The sequence below is a fragment of the Acinonyx jubatus genome, chromosome D3, assembly GCF_027475565.1.
Source record: "Acinonyx jubatus isolate Ajub_Pintada_27869175 chromosome D3, VMU_Ajub_asm_v1.0, whole genome shotgun sequence".
In the NCBI taxonomy this organism is placed as follows: domain Eukaryota; kingdom Metazoa; phylum Chordata; class Mammalia; order Carnivora; family Felidae; genus Acinonyx; species Acinonyx jubatus.
In genome coordinates, this window is record NC_069392.1 from 54,955,046 (window position 1) to 54,980,775 (window position 25,730).

The following is a 25,730-nucleotide window of genomic DNA, read 5'->3' on the forward strand; positions in this document are numbered from 1 at the left end:
TGTAGGCAGCATCCCCCTCCCCCACACATCAGTGCCTGTCCGGAGCTCCAGGCCAGACTCTGGACTGTCTGCCCACTTCTGGCCGGTCGAGATAGCATTCATGACTTTAGTCTCTCTTCCTCCTTCCTTTCCTGCACAAGCTATTTGTTAAGCTTGTTCTGTGTGACAGACTCGGTGCTTGGTGCTAATATAATGGTAGTGAGATAGCTAACCCTTCCCCCCCCCGGAGCTTACAGCAGTTGTACGGGGTAGGTGATCGTGCAAACAAAAGCGAGAACCTAATGCTTGCCACGACAGCAGATGTTTGATGCCACAGAAGCACTGACCCCAATACTGGGGGATCAGAAGGCCATGGTTGTGGTTGAAGTCGAAGAACTTCCCTTTTCGTCTAACATTCTTCATGGTTATGGTAGATCTAGCTCTGCTGCCTTTGAAAATTTCCATATAAAAGTTTAGGTATGCTTTCTACCTAACGATAGCTAATTTTGCCTGAGATTATATGTAGCTTAAAGGTAATAAAACGATTGGTAGCATGAGGCCCACTGAAGAAGCCACCCGCCCTGAGCTGCAGAGTCTTTTATCCTGGCTACTCCCACTACCCGGAGAGGAGCCTCTATTCAAGGTTCTTAGGCTGTTCCCAGCCAAGTGGCTGGGCCATTCCCAATGATTAATCGGATTCCTGATGAGCCAGCAAGAGTCTGGAAACCATTTTTGAGATAATTGTATATTTGCAATCAAGAATCTAGTTTAAAAGCAGGCAGCTGCTTAGCTAGGGTATTTCTTTACAGTTCTGGTCACTTTAATGAAAATAGTGAAACCTTAAGTTATCCAATGGGCAGGACTTTGATTTAGAAACTCTGGAATGTTCTAATTACCTGCTCATTCTCAGTTTGAGCCCGTATGGTATTCCCAGTAATGAGTTTTTCTCACATAAAAGGCAGGTACGACAGCCATAATGAGCCTTGGGCCACATGCCTAAGGCTCAGAGCAAATCAGAGTAGACCTAAAGAGATTCAGGCGTGGGTCTATAATGCTTTAGATTTATAACCCTTTTCTTATAGAAACCCAAGTTCTTTTGATATCTTGATTATCTCATGTTTTGTCATGATTTCTCTCCTCCCTGTTGTTTCCCCTCTACCACACCCTGGTCTCCAAACTTCCAACCCAAAGTATAACCACACAGAAACCTCAAGACCCTTCCTGCCCCTCTGCCATTCAGCCTTAGTCCACCAGACCCACTGCCTCTCCTTGGGGCTGGCTCTACACTCATTAGCTGTCCGTTTACACAAAGAGCCTCCCATCCCCAAGGAACCCAGACCTCATCCTACCATCCAAAATGTCACTCTAGAGAGGGAGGGAACTTCCCAATGGTCCTGTAATTCCTTTATTACTTCCAAAGGGCTTCACTCCCCCACCTATCCCCTGACGCATTTACATCAAGGAGGAGTGAGTGTGCCCATCTCTTCCCCTCCCCAGTCCCTCAGAGCGAAGGTTATACACACCCCAGATTGTGAGCATTCATTCATCTGTTTACTGAACACTTACCCAGACCCATTTGCATGGTTATCTGTTATTGCCCCCTCCATTTTCTGCCCTTGTAACCTGCAGGGTGGCTCCCTAAAGCTGATGGGTAGCCGCAGAGGCATTGCTGTGTTGGGACTCAGGACTCTAGGACGAGGACATGCCTAGGCTGGAGAGTGAATTACATGTCGTAATAGAGAAAGTGACGAGTGCCATAAACTTGAAGAATTCTCCTTTTCTTGGCCTCCTGCCTCTATTCAGGCAGTCTCCCATGACATGCTATAAAAGTACCACTGTGCTAGACAATTCCAATGATAGAAATGAATCAAAAGGGGAGAAAAAGACATAACTGAAATAATTAGGGGCCATTTATGGCAAGTGGGTTAGCAAACAGGAAGTAGGGTGGAGTCACCACTGCGCTCAGGGACCCCTGGGGGCTGGAGAGTGGGCGTCAGTTGGCTTGGACGGATGCTGGGGCTTGGGCGGCCTCCCTAGGAGGACGTGCAGTGTGCAGACACTGAGGGAGGGGAGAACTGGGAGAAGAGAACGTCCCCCCTCTTGTCTCTTCCTCTTGACTTACTCAAGGGTCCATCCCCAGCATCCCCTCCACCACTTAGGCTTCTGGTTTGATACATGAGGGTGCGGGTGGCATCACTCTGCATGAGTGCGACCGTGAACATGGACTCTCCTTTGCCAGTTGGCTATCCTCATATACTTGGGCCTCTATCACTTTTTACCAGGGATGTCTATAGCTGTGTATCTATTGCCTGGCGATCTGGAATACCACCCAACGCCAACCTGGACTGGATATTTCTACAAAAGCCTCACCTCTTTGCACATTGTACAGACCAAAGCACCCTCGAGAGGCAGACAAACCTAGTTTCCATGGGTTGAAGTACTCCAGAGACCCTTCTTGCCTCCTTCAGGGAGCGCTGACAGACTCAAGACTCCTCAACTGCCAGAGATCTGTCCACTGGCACCAATGCAGGCTTCAGAGGGATTCTGTGGCCAAGCCTGGGGAGGAGGGTGGTTTGTTGTAAAGCAAGGAAGGATTTCTAGAAAAAGGGAAGTTTTCTTTTTCCTGGACTTGAGGCTGCTGGTTGCCTTCCTTTCTTAGAAATATCCCAACCATAGCATCATCAAAAATAAAAGTGAAAGCTAGGGAAAGCTGCTTTTTGAGCAGCGGGTGAGGGAGGCAGTGAGGTGAACTCTGAGGGGCCATATCCCCGAGGCCTATGCCGGGTGTGCAGGAAGGGGACCAACACTGCAGATGTTTGGTAAGCGTTTGATAAATAGCATGTCCAAAGGCCCAGGATTACTAGAGAAGACAATTTCCCATTCCAAATGTCATTTTTGGAAATTCCGTTAGGGTGATTTTTAATACACTGAATGAGAGATTTCACCTGATGGAGACCATGAAAGATTCAATTTACCTCCTGACAAATATTGTCTGTGTAAATATAAATGCACAAGGGACTTAAAAAAAGGGATTCTCGGGAAGCAGGAACAGGGTCATGGTTTAGGCCTGTGAGTAGCTACTGTGCTCGTAGGAGTGGGGCACTGTCAGCTTTCCTTCAGCCCGGGTGATACTGCCTCACTGCTGGCTCCTTCCCTGGTGCCATCTCCATAATCACTGTGAGAGGCCACCCAGCCCTGGGAGGTCCTGGAACCAGCATCCCAGGGTAAAAGGGAACAAGGGCTATTATTCTGAGGGAATGGGGCTTCCTTCTTGTAGTCTTCCCCCTATTTCCTGCGATGTCCCCAAAGCTAAAACCAGAGGAATTGAAACAGATCCACTGAACCACACCTTCAGTCTTGCCCAGTTTCCCTCATGTAGCTAAGACGCAGTTTCTCAGTAGAAAGACTTTGCCTAGTGTGGCTCAGGAACATTTACGAAGGGCTCCACAACAAAATATGGTTACCTGAAGAAAGTAGGGTCCTCAGAATACATCTCAAGCAACCACAGTGCTAGCCCTCTCCTCTGCTTCCCCGTTGCAGAGGCTGGACAGAGTAGAAGGATGTGCCCTAGTCTGTGTTAAGAGAGGAGGAAGGCTCATTCAGGGTCTGGATGCAACCACCTTGAGCAGAAACAATCCCTCGGACAGTGGTTATGAACACTCAGTTGGCAGAGGGAAGGACTAGTGTGTTGTTGAAGTTGGACGTTGTGGCCCGGGCTCAAGCTCCGTTGCCTAGTAGTCATTTTGGCACATCTGTCTTTGCATGTTTCACATGTTGTAGGCAGGTGTAGTTGGTCACATTTTTTATACCGGATTTTGGGGGAATTTTCTTTCCACCCTCCCTCCCTTGCAGGTACATTCATTAAAACTTGCCCTTGAAGGTGTGGAAAAGGAAAGGGATTTCTACTTTGGCAAGTTGAGAGAGATTGAGCTACTCTGTCAAGAGCATGGGCAGGAAAACGACGACCTCGTGCAGCGACTAATGGAAGTCCTCTATGCTTCGGAAGAACACGTAAGTGTGAGGAGAGCCCTTGACTCTTGGCTTCTAAAGCGATGCTCTTGGTCAAGGTGCAGCAGTCTGTGTGTCTTCGGGTGCTGCCCTGGGATCCCTGAGGATTATGACTCCTCCTGTGCGTGTGCTATTCCCTCAGGAATAAGTGTCATCATCATCATGATCCATTGACCCCTGCTTGTGGGATGTGTGTTCGTGAATTAATCTGGGAAGAGATGAGTGGATGGGGGTGGGAGGGGGAGAGTAGGAGGAATGATTGAGAAAACTAGGTTTATTCAGCCAGATCTTAAGTGGTTTGCAGCTCTGAGCAGATGAGCAATAAAAGTAGATGTAAGGATTCTTCATGACAGATCAGAGTATGGTTTGAGGAGGAATTAGTCTAAGTGTTTTTCGCATCCCCGCAAGCCCGACGGTTTTTATTTCAGAGCCGGTTGTCTCGGTTACTCATTGCCAGCACAGACCGGTGCTGTACAACAGCCCTCAGTTGAAAAACGCTTTTAGAATTCACTGCGGGGAAGACCTGGCTGTCGGACTTGCTACTCAGGAGCATGAGGAAGGCGGGGCCCCGGGAGGTGGATCCATCCTGGTGATGGAAAGCAGGTGTGAGGAGCAGCAGAGGACCAAAACTCTCAAGAATCAAGGAGGGGAAGGGAAGGCAAGGCAAGGCGGGAGAAGTAGTCTGCCAGTGCAGGGAGTGAGGGGCCCCGGCACCAAGACAAGCGTGGGAGCCTGAAAGAGCGTCACCTTCTACAGAGCCGCCCTGTGGAAGATGCAGAAGAGTAGGCGGGGGCCTCAAGCTCTTCCTGAGGCTGTGTTGAAGCTGGTAGAAGAGTCTGACTCTGTTGGCCCAGGAGGCCTGGGGCCGCACCCGGAGCCCGGTGGTCAAGTTGCGTGTGTTAGCACTTGGACAGAATGGAACAAGTCACCGGCAAGGGTACTTTATGACTTATTCCAGCCCAGTACCAGACAAATGTTTACTCCATGTAAGATTTGGAATTCGAGGGATGAAATCCAAGGTTTGAGGCCTCTCCACTTTTTTCATTCCTCACCCTCCCCCCGCCCCCACCACTTTTTTTTTTTAAGCTTTTTTCTCAGTTATCTTTGGCTCAGACTATAGATCTTGAAGTCCTGGGACGCTGCCTTGCCAGGTCCCAGAGGCAGCGATGGCTCCACAAAATACGGTTCTCCGTATTTTCAGATCTGATGGCAGAAACCTCCGGTTGATGTCTAGTGTGCCCGCACCACCCTGAGTGCTTGGTAGTCTATCAGGTACTATGTGAATTACAGTTATTCTCTTCACAAGGTTGTGGGAGGCTAAATCCAATGCAGTCTCCCCAGCACTGTGTAGCTGAAGGACCAGGCCCACTGAGGGAGGACGGCAGCGTGCAGGGCCAGATCTATGCCGCCCTGTGCTGTCGGCAGGAGGAAAACTCTTGCGATGGTCACCTCAAGCCAGATCTTGTCCCCAGTCTCCCCAGACGGAGTCCTTGTACAGGGGCGCTCTCAAACTCCAAATTCAGAGTTGACACAGGCCACTGAATGCTGGTGGCAGCAGCCGATAGGCAGGGCTGCCCCAGGGGAGATTCCTGCCTTCTTAGTGTGCTCCTGCCTGATTGCCTAGTCTTCAGGAAAACACAGATGAGCCCTACGTGGACATTTCAGGTGCAGGTGTTTGCTGGAGAGGCCTCTTTAAGTCTTTATTTGATGGTGGCTGGCCTTTGATTCTCCGAGTCAGACGATCCTAGAATAGAATGTTTGGAAGATACAGAAATGCAGATAGCAGGGCGTGTGCAGCAGTAAACAGGTGCAGTTCAGTTCACAGTTGTAGAAACTTAATGGAAGGTTCCAGAGCAGATCACCTGACATCTCTCCAGTGCCTCTCTTTATCATTTTCAGGATCTTTTCCCTCACGGGCCACAGGTATCTCGGCTTATTCATTGGTTAACTGCCGCCTTGTCCATCTGTCAGCTGAGGTGTACCTGCTGATACAAATGGGCAACTTATTTCCTGAGGCACTGTCACAGAAGCCACTGTTAAGTGACCTAACGATTCCTCCCCCCTCAACCAAGAGCTCTTAGGAAGAGCTTGTGTTTCTGTCACTGGAGGAAGCATGGGGTGTGCGTAAAGGGGACAGAGCCACTGCCTCAGTGAGGCAGGCAGACGGGGCACCACTGACTAGAGTATGTTGGAGTAGGATACATGTGATCACAGACACATAAACTTGGGCGGTGATCACGGACAAGGAGCCTGGAGAAACAGCAAAGACTTACTTGACAGAGAAGAGGACGTTTGTGTGGGCTTCAAAGAACGACTAGGACCCTCAGCAGTCCTGGAGCTAAGGCAGGGAGAGGATTTTTCAGGCAGAGAAAACCGCATGGACAGAGGCCAGAGGAAAGAATGGCTGGATGAGGCTGGGGTGCGTGGGGGCAGCTGAGCCTGTACATCTAGGAAGGAGGGGCCTTCCTTAAGAATAAGGAACTCTAAGGATACAGCTAAACATTCAGAAAGATGTGATGGATTGATATGCAAATATTAGAATTAAGCAGGTGGCACTCCAGGGCATGGTCATATATCTGGCGTAAGTTTTGTCTGGCCTCCTGCTTACATGTGTGTTTGTTTTCTTGTATGGGGTGTAAGAAGACAGTTTTTTTTCTGTGAGCCAGCCTACACGGTATCGTGTGAGGTGGGAGCACTCAGCTGTGCTATGCAGTGTAACTGCCTCAGACTTAAAGATTCGTCTGCAGACTTTCAGACCACCTTAGCTTGTACCCCTAGCATTAGCAATCCATTGGTAAGCTGGGAGGTTTGCTCTTTATCCCAGTAAGAGGGGCCTGGGGTCTGCAGTTCCTGCAGATGGAGGGCATCACAATGGGGCTCTGTGACTGAGGGAACTGCCCTCGACAAGCTGGAGACCACAAAGCCCCCTGGCTGGGCAAGTATAAACGGGAGGCCAGGGGTGAGGTCTGATCTTAGAGGTTCCTGGTCCTACAGCTTGGTACAGGTTCACAGTATTTGAATCCAAGCTTTGACGTTCCGTCCTGGGTTAACTCCCAGTTGTGATGTGAGCAAATAAGATTTTCTGTAAAATGTCATACGGATCCTCTTTTTTGAGATCTTCCATGCAGCCTAACACGCGCAAAACAGGTAAGAAAAGTACTCTTGAGACCTGCTGAAATCCTAGCAGTGTGAAATGAAGGCACCACACTAGCATTGAACGGTTAGGATGATGGATGAATTAACATCCCTGACCCATAGAGGGGATGGGAACTCAGCCAGAGAGGCAGCTGTGCAGCCAGCCAGTGAGCCCGCACACACGCGCATACACTCGGGGCTGCAGCTTGTAACCTGATGGAAGAATGAACAAGGATGGAAGGATGGAAAGCTTAGAGGAGTGATTGGTTCTGGGGTGAAGGCAGGGAGAAGAGGGGTCAGCCAGGAACACTGGCAGAACAGACACTTGCGCGTTCCCAGGTCACCAGTCTGGGTAAAGTCCCACGACCACTAGATTTCTTTTTTGCCCCCAGACAAGAACGAGAGCACTTACTGGGAAAAGCCAGTGACAGTCCCCGCAAGAACTACTCCCCTACTCCCACAAGAATGGCACTCGCCGTTGAGGCACGAACTTTCGGAGCAGAGAGGAGCAGGGCAGTGGGCAGCTGCCATGAGGGCCCGGGAGCAAGTGGGGGGTGGGGGGGTAGGGCCAAAGGATGGCATTGTGCAGGCAGAGTAGGGTGTTGGACCTTCACGCTTCAGAGGCGGGCGAGCTGTGGGTGCTGCTGATAGGGTGTGGTCCTGGGCACGGAGAGAGCTGACCGTTTGTAAGTAACAGGCCTCTGGACACCGAGCCAGAAAGGGACAGAGCTAGATTTGAACCAGGGTCCTCAGTGTGATGGCCCTTTGTACTGCTGTCCCAGAAAAGGTGACTTGTTAAAACTTTTTCACTTCTAGAATGTATTTCAGAGTTCTCCCACCAAGAAGTAATAATTGCAGCTCACACAAGTATGTGTTATGAACCAAACACTGTTCTATACCTACCTTGACCTCTCTGTTGAATTCAAGGACTCCACTGACTCCTCGATCAGTGAAACTTATGGAAAACTGTTCAACGGGTACTCCTGTTACAATCCCCCATTTTACAGATGGGAAAACTGAGGCACTGGGCAGTTAAGTTACATGCCCAGAGTCACCCAGCTGGTAAAGAGCAGAGCCAGGATATGAACTCCAGAGCCCGTGTTTAGAACCTTGACATTTTACTGCCTCTCAGAAAATATGCAGCATGGCACCTTGGCTGAGAGTCTCAAATCCTCTGTTGTTTTGTCCTCAGGGATTTCTTCCTTTCAACACAACCTGCACTGAGTTGTGAAATAAGTAAGGTAGGACACAGATGGATGAGGCCCTCTTGGTGCCTTGAGTAACCTCAGGACCCAGTGGCAGAAGCCACAGTGTGGAGACAAGATGACAAGCCCAAGTTTTATAGCCAAGCTGGAAACAAAGCACTCCAAGACCAGGGAAAGAAAGAACTGTGGCTCAGGGGAGAAGACTGACTACGGTCGGTTGGATTGGCTTGTCCTAAGCGCAGGGAATAGACCTGAAGGCAGGGGTCTCTGGCTAAGAAAGGAGTGCATGTGCCTGCTGTGAGGGGCCACATGCATGGCTCTAGGTCCCTGCATGCCTTCGTGAAGGAGCCATCGGCAGTACTCATTAGCCACACTCCCTCTGCTTGGGTAATAAGAGCAGCTTATTCTCTGTGAGGTCACAATATCAATGAGCTGACTAGGGTTGATGCTCCCTGGAGTTGGCGTTCATGGGGTCAGGCAAATCAATGACTAGGTCTTTTGGAGCCAAGCAGGACACCTCACCCCTCCAGGTCCTGGTCAGTGAAGGACGCACCAAGGCCTCACTTTCCCAGAGCAGAGTCCTTGAGCTACAGCTGCTGAGCCCCCCTGGTGGAGAAGCCCCCCAAACCCGTGTGTCTTCCTTGCCTTACCATCGCAACCAGCCGGGTCCGTGCATCAGAGTAGTAACAGATCACAGCACAGGGTCTGCTTCAGGTGGACATACTACTGGGGCAGGACAGGGAAGGAATCAGAAGCTCCACGTCCGGGGCCCAGTGCCATCTCACAGTGGGTTCCCTCATGGTTGTCAGGATGCTTGTGAGGCAGTGCATTCGGTTCTCTTTCACAAGGGCAGGAGAGTAGGAAACGTCTTCTATGAAGAGGTCTTTCCAAGACAGGAGAACTGTTTGGTGCGCAGACCCCGACAAGTGTTTTCTCGAATGACCTGTCCATTGAGCAGTCTGGGTGCGCGCATTGGCTCCTGGGAGTGGGGAAGCGCCTGGGGGGGCCGGTGTGCCTACACCCATGCCCCCCCCCCCCAGCCTGAAGATGCCGTCCTGGGCAGGGGTCGTGGGGCTGTGGCCTCTGCAGGGCCGCCCACACGTCCATCATTCCAGCCAAAACCTCTCCCCCTGTGCTGTAGGAGGGTCACCCGGAAGAGCCGGAGGCAGAGGAACAAGTCCACGAACAGCAGCCCCAGCAGCAGGAAGAGTACTGAAGGGTCCTGGCAGCTCTCAACTTCGACTTTGCGTGGGAACTTTTCTTCTGGAGAAACGTGTGGCCTCAAGCTCAACAGAAACCAGTTGTTCCCAGTCTGCCGTTAACACCAACGCACTGTTGCATACGCCAGCCACGGCGCTCGGTTCCCGTTTCCTTTGCCAAGACCCATTAGCAGCCGGCCGTGTGGCAGCCTACCTGAGAGATCGTGGGGTCACACATCTTCTACTTCACTTGGCTGCTTGAGATTGATTCTGCTCTTTTCATTTCTTTCCAGAACAACTCTCCCCACCCCACCACCACCCACACCCCCTTTTTATCCTGGTGTGAAACAATGGTAATTTGATATATGGTATTTATATTGGCATTTCTCAACCCAGTGTCACTAGATGTCACACATTTGTGGTGCTTTGATGTTTGCAAGTCTAACCTCTGAACATAAATTTGGTCAAATAATAAATTGGAACAAAGGGAAAGAGATACTTGATATGAAAGCCATAAGGACAGTGACTTGTTTTATAGGGAAAACCAGTTTCTCCCTCTACTCCCAACACTTAAGGGAAAAAAAAGAATCAAAACTAGGACTTCAGGGCCCAGTGTTTCTCCCTGAGCATGTTAGACAAACTCACAGTTAGTTTTGAAAGACATTCACTCAAGGACAACACCATCTCAACTTAGCTCTCCAACTGCTTGCCCACCCCCCCCCCAGGTTCTCATGCTGTTTTCTTTCTCAGGGTCCTCTTTGGTGGGCAGCCCCTCCCCCTGTTAGCTGTCAGTCAGCTACAGTCCAGAGGGGGTCTGCGTAGGTCCCCGTCCTCCTGCCTCTCTCTGGGTCTCCGCCCAAAGCCTGTCCTCCACGCTAGGGGACTCCTCCTGTAGAATGCCCTGAGGGTGTGCGGCCCAAGCGCGTGAGCGTCACGGTTCCGCAGTGAGCTGCACACTCGCTGGAAGTGAAGACCACCTTACTAGGAGCATCATTCCAAGGGAGACGCCAGCTTCCCAAGTCTGGTGTTGACACTGGAATGACAGCACAGGAAACTCTAGGACTCCCAATACCTTCTGGAATAAGGAATCTCCCCTCGTTCATACTGTGGCCCTCCTTGTCATTGACCTTTGATAACCTTGGCAATTCATAAAGAGAGGAAACATTAATTAAAAGCATTCCTTATTTTTTTAACAAATATTTGCACATTTTCTTAGTATCTTTCCAAATCTGCCTCTTTTATTCCTTTGACAGAAGGTATCCCTTCCTGGATCATTCATTTCACTTGGTTTCTAACTTCAGATTTACTTCACTTGTTATTTGACTTAGCAGGTGCAAGCCAAACAAGTGTGCCCACCCCACTTGCCTCTTAACTGAAAAGCTTAAAATAAATTTCTGAATTATGTATCCTAAAGCTTTGACATTTCTTTATTAATTGATGAACTAATTCTCAATTCCACCATTGAAGCTTTCCACCAAAAGAAGTCTTCTCAAAATCTTTTGCAGCAACGTGGTATCTGAGTTACATGTGAAAGAGTGTATTTTTGAGGTTATCACAACACACTGTGCAGAATTGGACAGAGGTTCTGTGGTATTTGGTTTCCCTTTCTTCTCTCTCCTGCTTGCTCTGCACAACAGCGGCAGCTCATTTCTCTCAGGCTGGAAAGCCTGGCTCTCGGCAGTGACATCCCTCCCACACCTGGTTACAGGTAGTGGTTGTGCTATACGCGGCATCCTGCTTAATGGTGTGGTCTCCTCCTGGCCTTTTGTCCTGAGTTTCCTTGTCAAAAAATAGCTTTTGTAAAGAGGCACAGTAAGTAATTCCATGCCGATGATACTCTAGTGTTTCCTAGGCAGTTCCTGGCCGGCCCTGGACATCTCAGTAATACCCAGTGTCACGGGGAGTGAGACCCAGACTCCTGTCATGTGGGTGATTGTGTGATCATGTGCAACTGGCCTCAGCCTCACAAGTGACCACTGCTCTGTCCCCAACAGCCCCAGCCTTCTCAGCTGGAAAAACATACTGGCCCGATACCTTCCCCTTCCCCAGGGGTCATACTTCATTCTCCATGAGAGAGCCTTGGAGCCAACTATTCATTGATTTAGAAAAGAGCTACAAGTTCCTCTTTCTGTCTCCATCTGAAACCTCTTCCATTGTGCCGTATCGCACGTGACATCATGGATGCTTCGGGAAATCTTTAACAGCTAGCTCTGTCTTCTTCGGCTGCACCCCTGTTTCTGTGCAGACCGCGTCTCCTTTACCAGGGCTGCTCCTTCCTCCCTGAGGACTGCACCCCATCATTCTCCCATCCCAGCATCCAGGGCATGCCGTACTCCACGGCCCCCTATCGCGCATCCTCACGCTGGGCTGAGAAGTACCCCTTCGTGTGCTCCCCCTCCCTCTCAGAAGCCAGACTTCGTTCTTAGTCACACACCTGTGGCTGGTTATAGCACTTCTGCTGCTCATGTCAGATAGGAAGTGATTGAAGCAGGGGGCAGAGAGAGCGAGCCCCTCTTCTTTCTAAGCAGAAAAGCAGAAAAAGAAAAGACAAACACCTTGTTGACCAGAGAGAAGTAAACTCCAGAAGGGAACCAAGAACTCCTCCCTTCCCTGGTGAGTATTTCCATTATTCCGTTAAGGTTTAATATGCATTCAGATTACTTTTACTAAATAGTACACCATAAAGCTTTTGTTATATATTAAATGTAAACTGAAAGGAATGTAAACATATGTATTGTTAATTATAAATATAGATAAGTAATGACATAATAGATGAAAAAGTCTTATTCAGATGTATCTCATTCATTTTACATTACCCGCCTATTGTCGCATGGTAGAATAGTTTTTTTGTCTCTGAATATGTGAATAACTTGACTTGCGTTTATCTTTTTACATATTTAATAAAAAAAAGTATATGTTAAAAGGACTGGATTTACAGATTCTTAAATTTTTTATGCTAGAGTTTGCTTCTCAGTGAGCATGTGTGTATGAATAGGCTGTTTTCAAGGATCCACACAACTACCCACATCTTAGGATGATTTACAGGGGGTGGGGCAGGGGCGTGTCTTTGCTTTTATTGCTGGCAAAGGTTTTAACAGGAATTAAAGGTTAGTACCTGATATCAGATGTAGCAGCTGTGATCCCTTTTTAAGAACTTCATCCAAAATAAGGATAAGCCGTTCCCTTAGGCAGTACTCCACCTGCAGGCAAACGGAAGTCTGGCCCCTGCAGGCCCAGCCTGCCCCATCTGGGCAAGACTGGGCTGGGCAAATAGGGAACCATGACAGAAGCAGGCAGATGTTTCAGAGGAAAGCTTCATGGCAAAACAACCTCGGATCAGCAAAAGCTTTGGGGTTCAGTGCGTTCTCCCCCTCTAGTTTGACAACTTTGGCTAACAGTGGCGATTTATACACAAAAATAGAATCCAAACTTATAGGCCCAGGAAGAGGAGAAAAAAGAAATGCATTAGAAGTGGCCCAGTGAGCCACCTGGAGAGGCTAGAACAGGTGATGGCAGTCTGTTGGAGACTCTGCCCAGGAGCTGGCAGGTTACTCAGGCTCAGCCGACCTATACTCTTCACCCTGAAGGAGGCCAGCCTTCCCTGAACTGCTTTCAAGCACCACCTAGAGGCCAGTTTTGTTTCTATACTATCCTTTGGCGACTGTTTTCCATTCACTTGCCTTTAGGCCCCTTTAAGAGCAGAGAAGTGGGAAAAGGACAGAAGACAAAGATACCGCCACTCTTCGTCATCTACACTCCTGTCTACACCGGGTAAGTTTGTGACAGAAGTCTGAGCCGTAACCCGGGTTGGGAAAGCTCATGCTCAAAACCCACGTGCTTCCATTTCATCCACTAACCCTGGGATTTTAAACACTAGGTATTAGACATCTGCCCACAAATAGTCAAGAATCCATGTAATTTCTCTTACTTACAGGGCACACTGGTGGACTCTGGTGAACACATCACTGATGGTACAAGAGTGGTGAAATAACATGTTTGCTCCATTGACTCAATCTGAGATGGTCTCTAAAAATGTAATGCGTTCCTACTGGCATTATGGGTAGGCCCAGCAGTCTGGGGGAGGTGGGGGCAGAGAGGAGTTCATGTAATTCCACTAAGTTGTAACATGCCAGTTCTCTAAAATGAAACATAGGACTTCATTTCTGGCCTTCCTGAGTCTTCCTCTTCGCTCTGGAACACAGCTACTATGATCCTTACAGCTACTGTCACTAGTCAATACCCACCGACCCAGCTTGTCAGCACTCACACACGCCACCCGACAGCATCGGTGTGACAGCAGGGCACCTCCCTGATGTGCAACAACTACTGTTTGTGAAACCGGGAATTCACTGGAAACATTCTGGCTTTATTGCCTAACAAAGGCAATAGGCAAAATCCATTGAGCCCTGGAGGACCCTCAGATGGCACCAGGACTTCAGCTCACATGACTGCCCACGAGCAGGACCCCCGTTCCCTGCTCTGACCTAACTAGACCCCCCCCACCTCGTACAGGTAGGGTTCACACAGAAAGGGCACTGGTTAAGGCCTTGCTGCCTCCTGTGTTGAGATTAGGATTGTGATCAATGGAAGGCCCAGCTGAAGCTAATTTGTTGAATGCATCTTTCTTTCTCCACTGCAAATGTTGCATCTTTGTAGCCTGTCACGTTTTAGCTTCTTCAGGTTTCCTGTGGTATTTTGTTAAGACTGAGTGTAAACAAAGTGTTTTTAAAGGGTAATAATATATCGAAATACCTCTGAATTTATGATATTCAGAAGGAACTAGCCCAGTACCTAAATGTGTTCCTTTTTCAGAAAAAAAGCTATGCAGCAAATGTCCCTCATATTTTTAACTATTTCTCTAGGTTTTGAAGTTTATCTGTATAACTTTTTTATTTTAAATTGTGTTTATCTTATTCACTAAAAATTTTTGGTCCAGTCTCACACCTTAATTTCTAACCTTTAGAAATTAGAGAAGTAATAAAAAGTTCCCATAAATGTATTCATAGTTTTAATCTGATCTAAATTCACAGTTTACTACTATGACACTCCCTTCGAATCTGATACATTTATCATACAGATGAAATGTGACCTTCTCCCAATGAAACAGTTTTTTAACGGCTTTTCAAAGTTCTTCCCGAGAGACATTACAGAAAATTACCTTAAATGTCAGTCTTTCATAGGCTAAGCTCTCTCAAAGATAGGTTCAGGGATCCTCCTGGCCTACAGATACAGACATTGCCCACCCCACCTCACCCCTTTTAGCTCATGTGATGGGACAGAGAAGGAAAATGTGAATTTTACCTCAGAACATTTTCCATTTTTCTTGAGTGATTTGAAATTAATGTCACAGAATGCTGACCAGTCACAGCCAAGACATTATCACTACAACATCCAACGTCGTCTAGTTTTCCTTTCTTTCTAAATTTTGATAACATTTACTTAAGGATGAAAAACATATTCCTTTTAAAGATTTAATAAACAGAGTGAACGGTTGTATTTGTCATACCTACAGATCTATAAAGGATCAAATGTAATAATTTTTCTCTTCTGAGGACATAATGTTGGAAATTGCAGACATGTGGTTGTATCTCTGCTGTTTTTACTAAGCAAAGACTTCACAGCATAGGTAACCCGTAGTTAGAACACACGATTTTGTTAGCCTCTGAGAATGAAAAAGAGGCTCCAGACTTTTATTTGAAAACACTAATAGTCAGTTTACACACAACTTAAAAATGGTATGCCCGGGGGCGCCTGGGTGGCTCAGTCGGTTAAGCGTCCGACTTCGGCTCAGGTCATGATCTCGCAGTCTGTGAGTTCGAGCCCCGCATCAGGCTCTGGCTGACAGCTCAGAGCCTGGAGCCTGCTTCGATTCTTTGTCTCCCCCTCTCTCTCTCTCTGCCCTTCTCCCACTCATGCTCTCTCTCTCTCTCTCTCTGTCAAAAATAAATAAATATTTTAAAAAAAGAAAATGGTATGCTGGGCCACCCAGCTATACAGCCAGCACATAACATTGAGGAAGAGCCTCATCTAAGTCCTCGGTGTCCGAGCTGATGGGAACGGTGGGCCTACGCCGGCATGCTGCACGGTAGTGTTCTGTTACCCACGCCGGTTTCCAGGCTGTGAATGGCCTCTCCCGTTTTCTTACGGGACTACACTGCATGCGTTCCACAAAGAAAAACAAAAGCGGTGGGTTTCTATGTAGAAGGGCCCCCAAACTGATGTGCTGTGCTGTGGGGCTGAACCTGCTGAGGCTTTTTAAATCTAGAAGGAGGACTCTTGAACGGTTGTACCTGTCAAAGCTGGGCCTACAAGAGCTTTCAGCTCTCTCGTCACTCGCTAGTCTTCCAGCTCAGTGGCAGTTCCCTTACACGATTTCCCTACTGAAGGAGAGAGAAGGAAAGACTGCAAAGGGGACAATGATATAAGAGGTGATCCCTCTTGTCTTTTAAGATATTTTAAGAAGAATCCAGTATCCTCAAGTCACTTGTTCCTGTTTTGAAAATCGCATGGGGGTGGGGAAGGGGAACTTGATCCCATCATCAACCCGGATGCAGCTCCACAACAACACATTACCTTGAGGCAGCAGCTGTGCTGGACAGCTTCACAGGACAGGCAAAGTAAGAGCCCAGACCCTGGGTGGGGGGGCAGAGGGCACCAGCAGGACTGGCGGCCCAAGGCCAGCGGAGGCGGGCAGGAGGCAAAGGGCCGGCAAGAGGATTCCACAAGCTTGCAGCTTTGGCACAAGAGAAGCCCACGGCTCCAAGTATCTCGTCCGTGGAAGATCTTTGGTCAGGGGTTCCATGAACATTGCTCCTGTGGAGAAACCATGCCCTAGAAACCATGGAGAGAACTGGCTGCTGATTCACAGAGAGGGTGTTTATTCCTGGTCACATTTCTGTACTAAAAAGATGTTTATGAATATGCGTTGACTTAACTGTCCTCCCAAGAAGAGAGGGAAATATCAGCAAATATAGACACTCTTTAAAACCATATCCAGGAAGGCTGCTCCTACCACCTCAGACCCAAGAGATTTTTAAGCTAAAGAAAGGCAGAGGGAACAGGAGGGTGTTTTTGTTTTCTCCTCTAATGGTTTTCAAAAGCTTAGCACCAATGGGTAAAACACAAGTCAGTAGTGACTTTTTTACTCCTAATATCATATCCGTATCCTTCAATTACTCTAATGGAACTCTTAAAAAAAAGGGGGGAGGGTGCATTTTGAATCCATACCTTCCTCAGTCCAAAAAAAAGTAAAGCAGTTTATTTTTTTTTTTAAGCAGTACATTACATTTGTAACTGAGGAAATCAGTGCAAAGGCAAATGAAGAGGAGGGAAGAGATGAAGGAAGCCAGAAGTATGGTCAGGAGCCTCACACATGCCCTAAGGTCTTCTAGAATTTGCTAGGATGAAGGGGAAGAATTACCACTGAGCTTCCTAGTTGCCAATAGCAAGAGGTAAGCAAGCATGACTCAATTTAAAGAGTCCATAAGCTAGAAACAGTTATGTCGAGTAGATGTACTTAGGACTAAGCGAAATTTCTCCATGAGTCCTAAGAAGAAATTAAGTGAAGTAGGGAGCCTGACCGTCACAGCATCTCACAGCTAATACAGGAACCTTCTAGGGGGGCTGCTCCTATGAGTCACCAGGCCTACCCCAGACGACAAGGTGTCAAGACGCAGTGCAGTAAAAACCAGTCCACCGGGGACCAAAACAGTCTATGCCCAGAAAATTGCTCCCAGAGTTCCAGGCTTCATCCCAGGATAAAACGGTAAAATGGGGGTGGGTGAGGGGAGTTGGGGGCAGTAGGGTTGGCAGTGTTAGCAAGTTAGGGAGTGGGCGTTGGCACCCCACTGCTTCCCCCGGTGGCTGTAAGTTTATACTCGGGGCGGGGGAGGGAAATGCTATAAGTCAGCCCCTTGGTTCCTGGAGGGGTTTCCCAGCAATCTCTGTCCCTCTAGTTACACTCTGGGAGTTAAACAACTCTCCCTGATGGAGGCCCCAGGCATTTTTCAAACTGCTGCTTTGATGCTGTATCTCCACAGGCTGTTCGTTGTGCTGTCTCTTTAAGGGTGGATATTCATTTTCCTCTCACAGGGCAGAGCCTGCTGAGTTTTAAAATTCCAGGTTTTAATCCCACTGGTTTTAAGAACTCATGAAACTTGGCCCAAAGCCAAGTGTGAGGGATGCATCTTCCCCATGTGGAATCCCCAGTTGACAGTCTGTTTATGTCCCCTCTCGGTGCCCATAGGTCCCTTCCTCTAGAAGACAGGCCTGCAGGTCCATTTCGCTCCCTATCGCATCTCCACCCTTCCTCGCCCTCTTTGATGTGGCCTTGTCTCTCCATTTAGCTACGGACGTTGTTCTGCCGGTCTTGGGGTCATTGTTAAGGGTGTCACAGATGTCTTCCACTCTTTTCTCAAGTCCGGTGAATATCTTCATGCTCACTACCCTAAATTCTCTGTCAGGCATACTACTTACTCCATTTCGCTGAGGTTTCTTGCTGTGATTTCATCCTGTTCTTTGATTTGAGGCGTATTTCTCTCTCTTCATTTTGTCTGACTCTTGTGTCTGTTTCTGCATTAGGAAATCAGCTGTGTCTGCTCCTGGAAGTAGTGGCCTTATGAACAGGAGGCACTGTAGTGTCCCCTATTCACCAGAACCTGATGCTTCAGGCGTGTCTCCTACGTGTGTTGCACGTATCTGGCTGCTGTGACTGAGCCGCTTTTTCCTTCAGTCCAGTCGTCAGCAGGAGCTCTCTTTGCCTGTTGGGCACAGGGTTTAGTCCCTCTGGTGTTAGTAGGTCAGCCTGGGGCTGCCTTGGGCTTGAGTTGAGTGGGACCAGGCATTTGCCAGGGATGCATTAGCATCCAAGTGCAGGGTGCTTTCCCTGTGTTGTCCCCTGAGAAGCTGTCCTTGGTGGACAGGGCCCGCAGTCAGACCAGCTGCCTGCCTCTAGCCCACTGCTGGGGCTGCAGTCTGACTGGTGTGTGTGGTTATCTTTCCCTCCCCCCAGGGCAGGAGTCACTGTGGAGTGGTGCTGGCTCCTGTTGGGGCTGCTTGCACACTGCCATGCTTGTGGCACCGCTTTGGAGGGTCGCGAGCCAAGAGTGTAGCGGAGGGGACAGATCCATAATGCGCAGGTAGTGGACACATTGTACGCAATGTGTGTCCTGCCCATACGGTGGCAGCAAGGTTTGTGTGCTGGTCGTCTGCGAGAGAGGGCTTGCCACTGCCGGAACTAAGGCAGGCCTGGCTGGAGGGGGCGGATCTGCTGCAACCGAATACTCGAATACTCTGTTCGGCAAGGCGGTCGCTCACAAGGTGAGATAAAGGGTTTCCCAGACAAACAAAAGTTAAAGGAATTCATCACCCCTAAACCAGCCTTATAAGAAACGTTAAATAGGATTCTTTGAATGGAAAGGAAAGACCCTAAGCAGGAGTAAGAAAAGTGGGAAGCACAAAAGATGTAAAATTAAGTATATCTGTAAAAATCAGTCAAGAGATGATGGCAATAAATGGCAATAAATACATACCTATCAATAATTACTTTGAATGTAAATGAACAAATGCTCCAATCAAAAGACATGGGATGATAAATAAATAAAAAAATAAGACGTCTATATGCTGTCCACAAGAGACTCATTTCAGACCTAAAGATACATGTAGATTCAAAGTGAAGGCAGGGAAAATCATTCACATGCAAACGGAAGTGAAAAGAAAACCAGGGTAGCAATACTTATATTGGATAAATAAAAAACAAAGACTGTAACAAGAGACAAAGAAGGACATTATATAATCAAAGGGAACAATCCAACATGAAGATGTAAAAACTTTAAATATTTATGCACTGGACATGGGAGCACCAAATACATAAAGCAGTTAGTAACAAAATAAAGGAAGTAATCAATACTAACACAGTGATAGTAGAGGACTTTAACACCCCACTTATATCAACGGACAGATCATCCAAACAACATCTACAAGAAAACAATAGCTTTGAATGACACATTGGACCAGAGGGATGTAAGAGATATATTCAGAACATTCCAGCCTATAACAGAATACACATTCTTTTCAAGTGTACATGAAAAACTCTCCAGTATAGATAACACATTAGGGCACAAAACAAGTCTCAAATTCAAAAACATCTAAGTCATAACATGCATCTTCTCTGACCACAACACTATGAAACTAGAAGTCAACCAAAAGAAAAGATCTGGAAAGGACACAGATACACAGAGGTTAAACAACATGCTACTAAACAAGAAATGGATCAACCAAGAAATCAAAAAGGAAATTTTAAAAAATACATGGGAGACAAATGAAAATGTAAACACAATGGCCCAAAATCTTTGGAATGCAGCAAAAACTCTTCTAAGAGGTTACTTTATAGCAATACAGGCCTACCTCAGGAAGACAAATCTCAAACGACCTAACCTTACACCTAAAGGAGCTAGAAAAAGAACAAACAAAACTCAAATCCAGTAGGAGGAAGGAAATCATAAAGATAAGAGCAGAAATAAAATCGAGACTAAAAAAAAAAAAAAAAAAAAAAAAAAAAAAGAACAGATCAATGAAACCAGGAGCTGATTTCTTTGAAAAGATAACAAAATTGATAAACTGTTAGCCAGACTCTTGGGGAAAAAAAGAAAGATAGAGAGGACCCAAATAAATGAAAGAGGAGAAATAATAACCAACATCCCAGAATTACAAAGGTTGTAAGAGAATATTAGGAGAAATTACATGCCAACAAATTAGACAAGCTAGAAGAGATGGACATATTCCTAGAAACCTATAACCTCCCCCAAAACTAAATCAGGAAGAAATGGAAAATTTGGTAATTGGTCTCTATTACCAGCAATGAAATGGAATCAGTAATCAAAAGTCTCCAAACAAAAGCCCAAGACCAGACAGCTTCACAGGTGAATTCTACCAAACCTTTATATAAGAGTTAGTACCTATTCTCAAACTATTCAAAAAAAAAAAAAAAATAGAAAAGGAAGGACAACCTCCAAATTCATTCTATGAGGCCAGCATTACCCTGATATGAAAACCAGATAAACATCTTACAAACAAGAGAGAACTACCAATATCATTGATGAACGTAGATGAAAACTCAACAAAATATTAGCAACTGAATCCAACAATTCTTTAAAAACAAACCTCATTCATCATGATCAAGTGAGATTTATTCTCAAGATGCAAGGATGGTTCAAAATTCACAAATCAACAAGATACATCACATCAATAAGAGAAAGGTTTAAAACTGTATGATCATTTCAGCAGATGCAGAAAAAAGCATTTGACAAAGTATAATGTCCAGTCATGATAAAAACCCTCAGCAAAGTAGGTTTAGAGGGGGCATATGTCAATATAATAAAAGCCATATATGAGAGGCACCTGGGTGGCTCAGTCAGTGAAACAACCAGCTCTCGATTTCAGTTCAGGTCATGATCTCATGGTTCACAGGATTGAGCCCCACATGGGGCTCTGTGCTGACAGCATGGAGCCTACTTGGGATTCTCTCTCTCCCCCTCTTTCTCTGCCCTTCCCGAGCCCATGCTCTCTCAAATAAATAAACTTAAAAATGTTTTTAATGCTATATATAAAAACCCACAGCTAATATCATACTCAATGGTGAAAATTTGAAAGATCTTAATATCAGGAACAAGACAAGGATGTCTGCTGTCATCACTTTTATATAATAGTACTGGAAGTCTTGGCTGCAGCAATTAAACCACATAAATAAAAGGCATCCAAATTGGTAAAGAGAAAGTAAAAGTTTCACTATTTGCAAATGACATGATACCAAATATAGAAAACCCTTAAGACCCCACGCCCCCAAAAAAACTACTAGAACCAATAAATGAATTCAGTAATGTTGTAGGGTACAAAACCAATATATAGATATCCATCACATTTCTATACACTAATAATGAAGCAGCTGAAAGAGAAATTAAGAAAACACTCCCATTTATGACTGCACCAAAAATAACAAAATACCTAGGAATAAAATTAACCAAGGAGGTGAAAGACCCATAATACCTGAAAAATATAAAACATTGATGAAAGAAATTGAAGATGACACCAAAAAATGGAAACATATTCCATGCTCCTGGATTGGAAGAACAAACATCAAAATGTCCGTATTGCCCAAAGCAATCTACACAATCAATACAATCCCTATCAGAATACAACAGCATTTTTTTACAGAACTAGAATAAACAATCCTAAGATTTGTATGGAATGACAAAAACACCCAGATAGCCAAAGAAATCTTAAAAAACTAAGCTGGAGGTATCACAATCTCAGACTTCAAGTTATATTACAAAGCTGTAGCAATCAAAACAGCATAGCACTGGCACAAAAACAGTCACAGAGATAAATGGAACAGAATAGAGAGCCCAGAGGTAAATCCACAACTATATGGTCAATTAATCTTCAACAAAGGAGGCAAGAATATACAATGGGAAAAAGACCATCTCTTCAACAAATGGTGTTGGGGAGAACTAGACACCTACATGCAAAAGAATGAAGCCAGACTACTTTCTTACACCATACACAAAAACTCAAAATGGATTAAAGACCTAAATGTGAGACCTGAAATCATAAAAATTCTAGAAGAGAGCATGGGCAGTACTTTCTTTGACATTGACCATAACAACATTTTTCTAGATGTACAATCTCCTGAGGGAAGGGAAACAAGGCAAAAATAAACTATTGGACCACATCAAAATGAAAAGCTTCTGCACAGCAAAGGAAACAACTAGCAAAACTAAAAGACAACCCTACTGAATAGGAGAAAATATTTGCAAATGACATTTCCAGTAAAGGGCTAGTACTCAAAATAAAGAACTTATATACCTCAACACACACACACAAATAACCCAATTAAAAATGGGCAGAAGACATGAACAGACATTTCTCCAAGGAAGACATATAGATAGCCAACAGAGACATAAGAAAATGTTCAACATCACTCATCAGATAAATGCAAATCAAAACTACAATGAGGGACGCCTTGAGTGGCTCATTTGGTTAAGCATCTGACTTCAGGTCATAATCTCACAGTTCACAGGTTCAAGCCCCACATCGGGCTCTACACTAATGGCGTAGAGCCTGCTTGGCTCTCTCAAAATAAATAAATAAGCTTTAGAAAGAAACTATAACGAGATACCACCTCACACATGTCAGAATGGCTAAAGCAACAAATGTTGGCAAAGATGTAGAAAAAAAGCAATCCTCTTGCACTGTTGATGGGAATGCAAACTGGTACAGCCAATGTAGAAAACAGTATGGAGGTTCCTCAAAAAGTTAAAAATAGAACTACCATATGATCCAGTAATTTCACTACTGGCTATTTATCTAAAAATACAAAAATACTAATTTGAAAGGATATATACCCCCCCGTGTTTATTGCAGCATTATTTATAATAGCCAAATTATGGAAGCAGCCTAAATGTCCATATTGTCTATGGATAGATGAATGAATATTTTGTCTCACAAACACACACACACACACACACACACACACACACACACTGGAGTATTACTCAGCTATAAAAAAAGAATGAAGTGTTGCCATTTGCAATGACATGGGTTGAGCTAGAAAATATAATGTAAGTGAAATAAGTCAGAAAAAGACAAATACCAGATGATTTCACCCATATGTGGAATTTAAGAAAAACTAACAACAACAACAAAAAAGATAAGCCAAAAAACAGACTCTTAACTATAGAGAACAAACTGATGGTTCCCAGAGGAGAGATGGGAGGGGAGACAGGTGATGGGATTACCGAGTACCCTTGTGATGAGCATTGAGTAACATAGAATTGCCGAATCACTCTATTGTACACCTGAAACTAATAACACTGTATGTTAACTATACTGGAATTTTTAAAAAAGTAAAATAATCCACCATGCAGAGGAAAACAAGAACAGGCTTTGAAAATGCACTGACCTGGAGTCAAATCCCAGGCACATCATTTCTAGTTGTGTGATTTTAGGCAAATTGCAGATCATTTCTTAACCTGTTTCCTCATCTGAATACATAGAATAGACCTACCTTGCAAAGTCATTCTGAAGAACAAAGGAGATAGCATGGATAAAGTACCTTGCATATAGAGTTTTAATAAATAGTCGCTATTATTACTGATTTTTCTGTTGATAGTCTATGAGGGAGGTGATCCAGATATTAGAAGACCACCACTACCCTAGTACTAGACATCTCAGCACTGCCCACTGCTCCCCCCACCACGCACCTGCAGAAGGAATAGCCCTAAGCAGTCATAGATTGTAACCCCAAGATCCTGTCCCCACCCAGCCATAGCTGATGGTGAAATTCTAACCCAGGGGCACTTAATCCAGGGTTGCCGGTGACCACATAGCCTGACTCTACGAACTGGGCCACTCACAGGGTCCTCTGCCCTCCTCTCCGTCTCATTTGTACTAACGATTGAGGACTGAGCAGTGGAAACGAGACTTAGATGCAGAATGAAGGGAGCCCTGAGAAAGCATCATGGCAAGCGATGTTATACATAAAGAAGATGGTCTGAAACAGAAAATAGAAGAAGCAAAAGGAAAAGAAAACAGACAAGCAAGAACCAAGGAACAACATTTTAGCTAAGATCCATAAACATCTACTGCCTGCTTGAACCCTGAACGACTCACCAGTTGTTTTGCTCTTGAAATCCAGTTGATCAGTTTTATCGATGTGACATGTATGTGTAGTCTTGAAGTCAGAGAAGTAACTTAAATGAATTTCCTCCTTGCAACCTAAGATATTCTCAAAAATTGAGAATTGACAGGGACTAACTTGCCCAAGTTTACAGAGCAGAAGGGACCTTCGAGACAAGGCGATCCCAAGCCCAGCAGCCGGGCCTCATCCGGTGGCTATGTGTGTGAAGTGTCCTGGGCATCCAGCCCCTTTGAGGCTTCAGAGGCTCAGACCTCTGAGCATCACACAAGCAAGGGGAGACCCCAAGCAAGAATTGCCCAGATAGCCCACAGAACCACAGAAATAATAAACTGGTTTAAGTCACTAAGTGCACGGTGGTTTGTGATGCAGCAACAGATAACCAGTGCAGTGTAGTTAATAGCAAAAGACAAGTTTTATGTTGTTGCTTTGTGCGAACATCGTGCAGAGGGAATGTGATTTCAGTTGCGTTTTTGCTATGCCTGCGCTAACATAATTTGGCACCTCACTTTTTTGAGTTTCATAAAATGAAAACGAAAATGACAGAATCAGATGACATGATCTTTGAGATCCCTTCTGGTTCTTAAAAATTCTGACTGCCAGCAAATGACACAGTCAAAACATGGCCCTAAAGGGATGGTTCCCTAGGCTTAATGTCTGAACTACCTTATTAAAAAAAAAAAAAAAAAAAAAGTCAAATGCAAAATAAAACTGCTTTTAGAGGCACAGTAGGTACTTAAAATTTGTTTGAATTGAAATGCCACCTTCATGGGTACTTCGACTTAATTTAAATTGTTTTTTCTCACTCACTTGACCTGAGGTCACTTCCTAAGCCAATGGAATAAAAGTAAACACAGATCCAAAGTGAACTGTCAACACAAAGCAGCTAAAGAGTGATCTCAGGTTTGTTCTTTCACTCTCCTCTAGAGCCTTGTACCAAACTTCCCAGAGCTCCAGCCAAAGAGCATGTCTACCCAACCTGCTGCCTCTTGGGGTCATTCCACCCTGAGCAGGTGGAAACTACCAGCCAGTCACCCCTTACATACCACACCCAGCTTTCACATGAGCCCCTCTCTTGGCAGTAAGGACATGTCCTCCTCACTCACCTCCATCCCATTCCTGGCACTTTTTTTCCCGCTCCTAAGAAGGAAGAAAAGATCCTATATTTACCACACCCTGTGCCCTGAACATGACACGGTGAACAGGAGTGTCAATTCCTCCAGGCTTTCCAGAAGCTCTATAGCTGCAGAGAGGAGCATGGCACCAGAAGAAAACAGAGCCAGTGGAAGGGCTCTGATGTGATGTCACTCACCTGGCAACCATCCTTCCTCACTGTGAAGTAACAAACAGGTACGCTGTGAGGTAACCAGGGAGGCAGCGTCGGTGAAAGGAAACCCATTACAAGTGACCGTTATCTAAAAAGTTCCTATTCTTCCTGCCCTGCTCTCTCCCCAAACTTCCTTCTCCTGAAACTGCCTTCCTTATCCTAAGGACAAGAAAACCTGGGCTATT

General features: G+C 45.8%; 1 protein-coding gene and 1 long non-coding RNA gene across 9 annotated transcripts in view; one reads left to right on the forward strand and one right to left on the reverse strand.

Moving 5' to 3' along the window:
- Positions 1-10,939, forward strand: part of MAPRE2 (microtubule associated protein RP/EB family member 2) — a 156,342-nt gene extending 145,403 nt beyond the window's left edge. For all 6 annotated transcript variants that reach the window (XM_027068773.2, XM_015082325.3, XM_053206620.1 and 3 more), the window contains 2 exons: positions 3,832-3,990; positions 9,469-10,939. In XM_027068773.2, the coding sequence (XP_026924574.1) occupies positions 3,832-3,990; positions 9,469-9,543 (234 nt within the window). In that variant the 3' untranslated portion in view covers positions 9,544-10,939. The remainder of the gene's footprint in view (positions 1-3,831; positions 3,991-9,468) is intronic.
- LOC128312501 (uncharacterized) lies at positions 240-25,689 on the reverse strand. Of its 3 annotated transcripts, none has more exons than XR_008291898.1 (4): positions 24,194-25,689; positions 16,100-16,339; positions 11,961-12,046; positions 240-5,969 (listed from the first exon to the last, which is right to left on the reverse strand). It is a non-coding gene; the product is annotated as an uncharacterized LOC128312501 (long non-coding RNA). The 3 variants fall into 3 exon arrangements; XR_008291897.1 differs by having other exon boundaries at positions 240-5,972; positions 16,100-16,357; XR_008291896.1 differs by having other exon boundaries at positions 16,100-16,357; positions 24,194-25,687.
- Between the last annotated feature and the right edge of the window lie 41 nt (positions 25,690-25,730).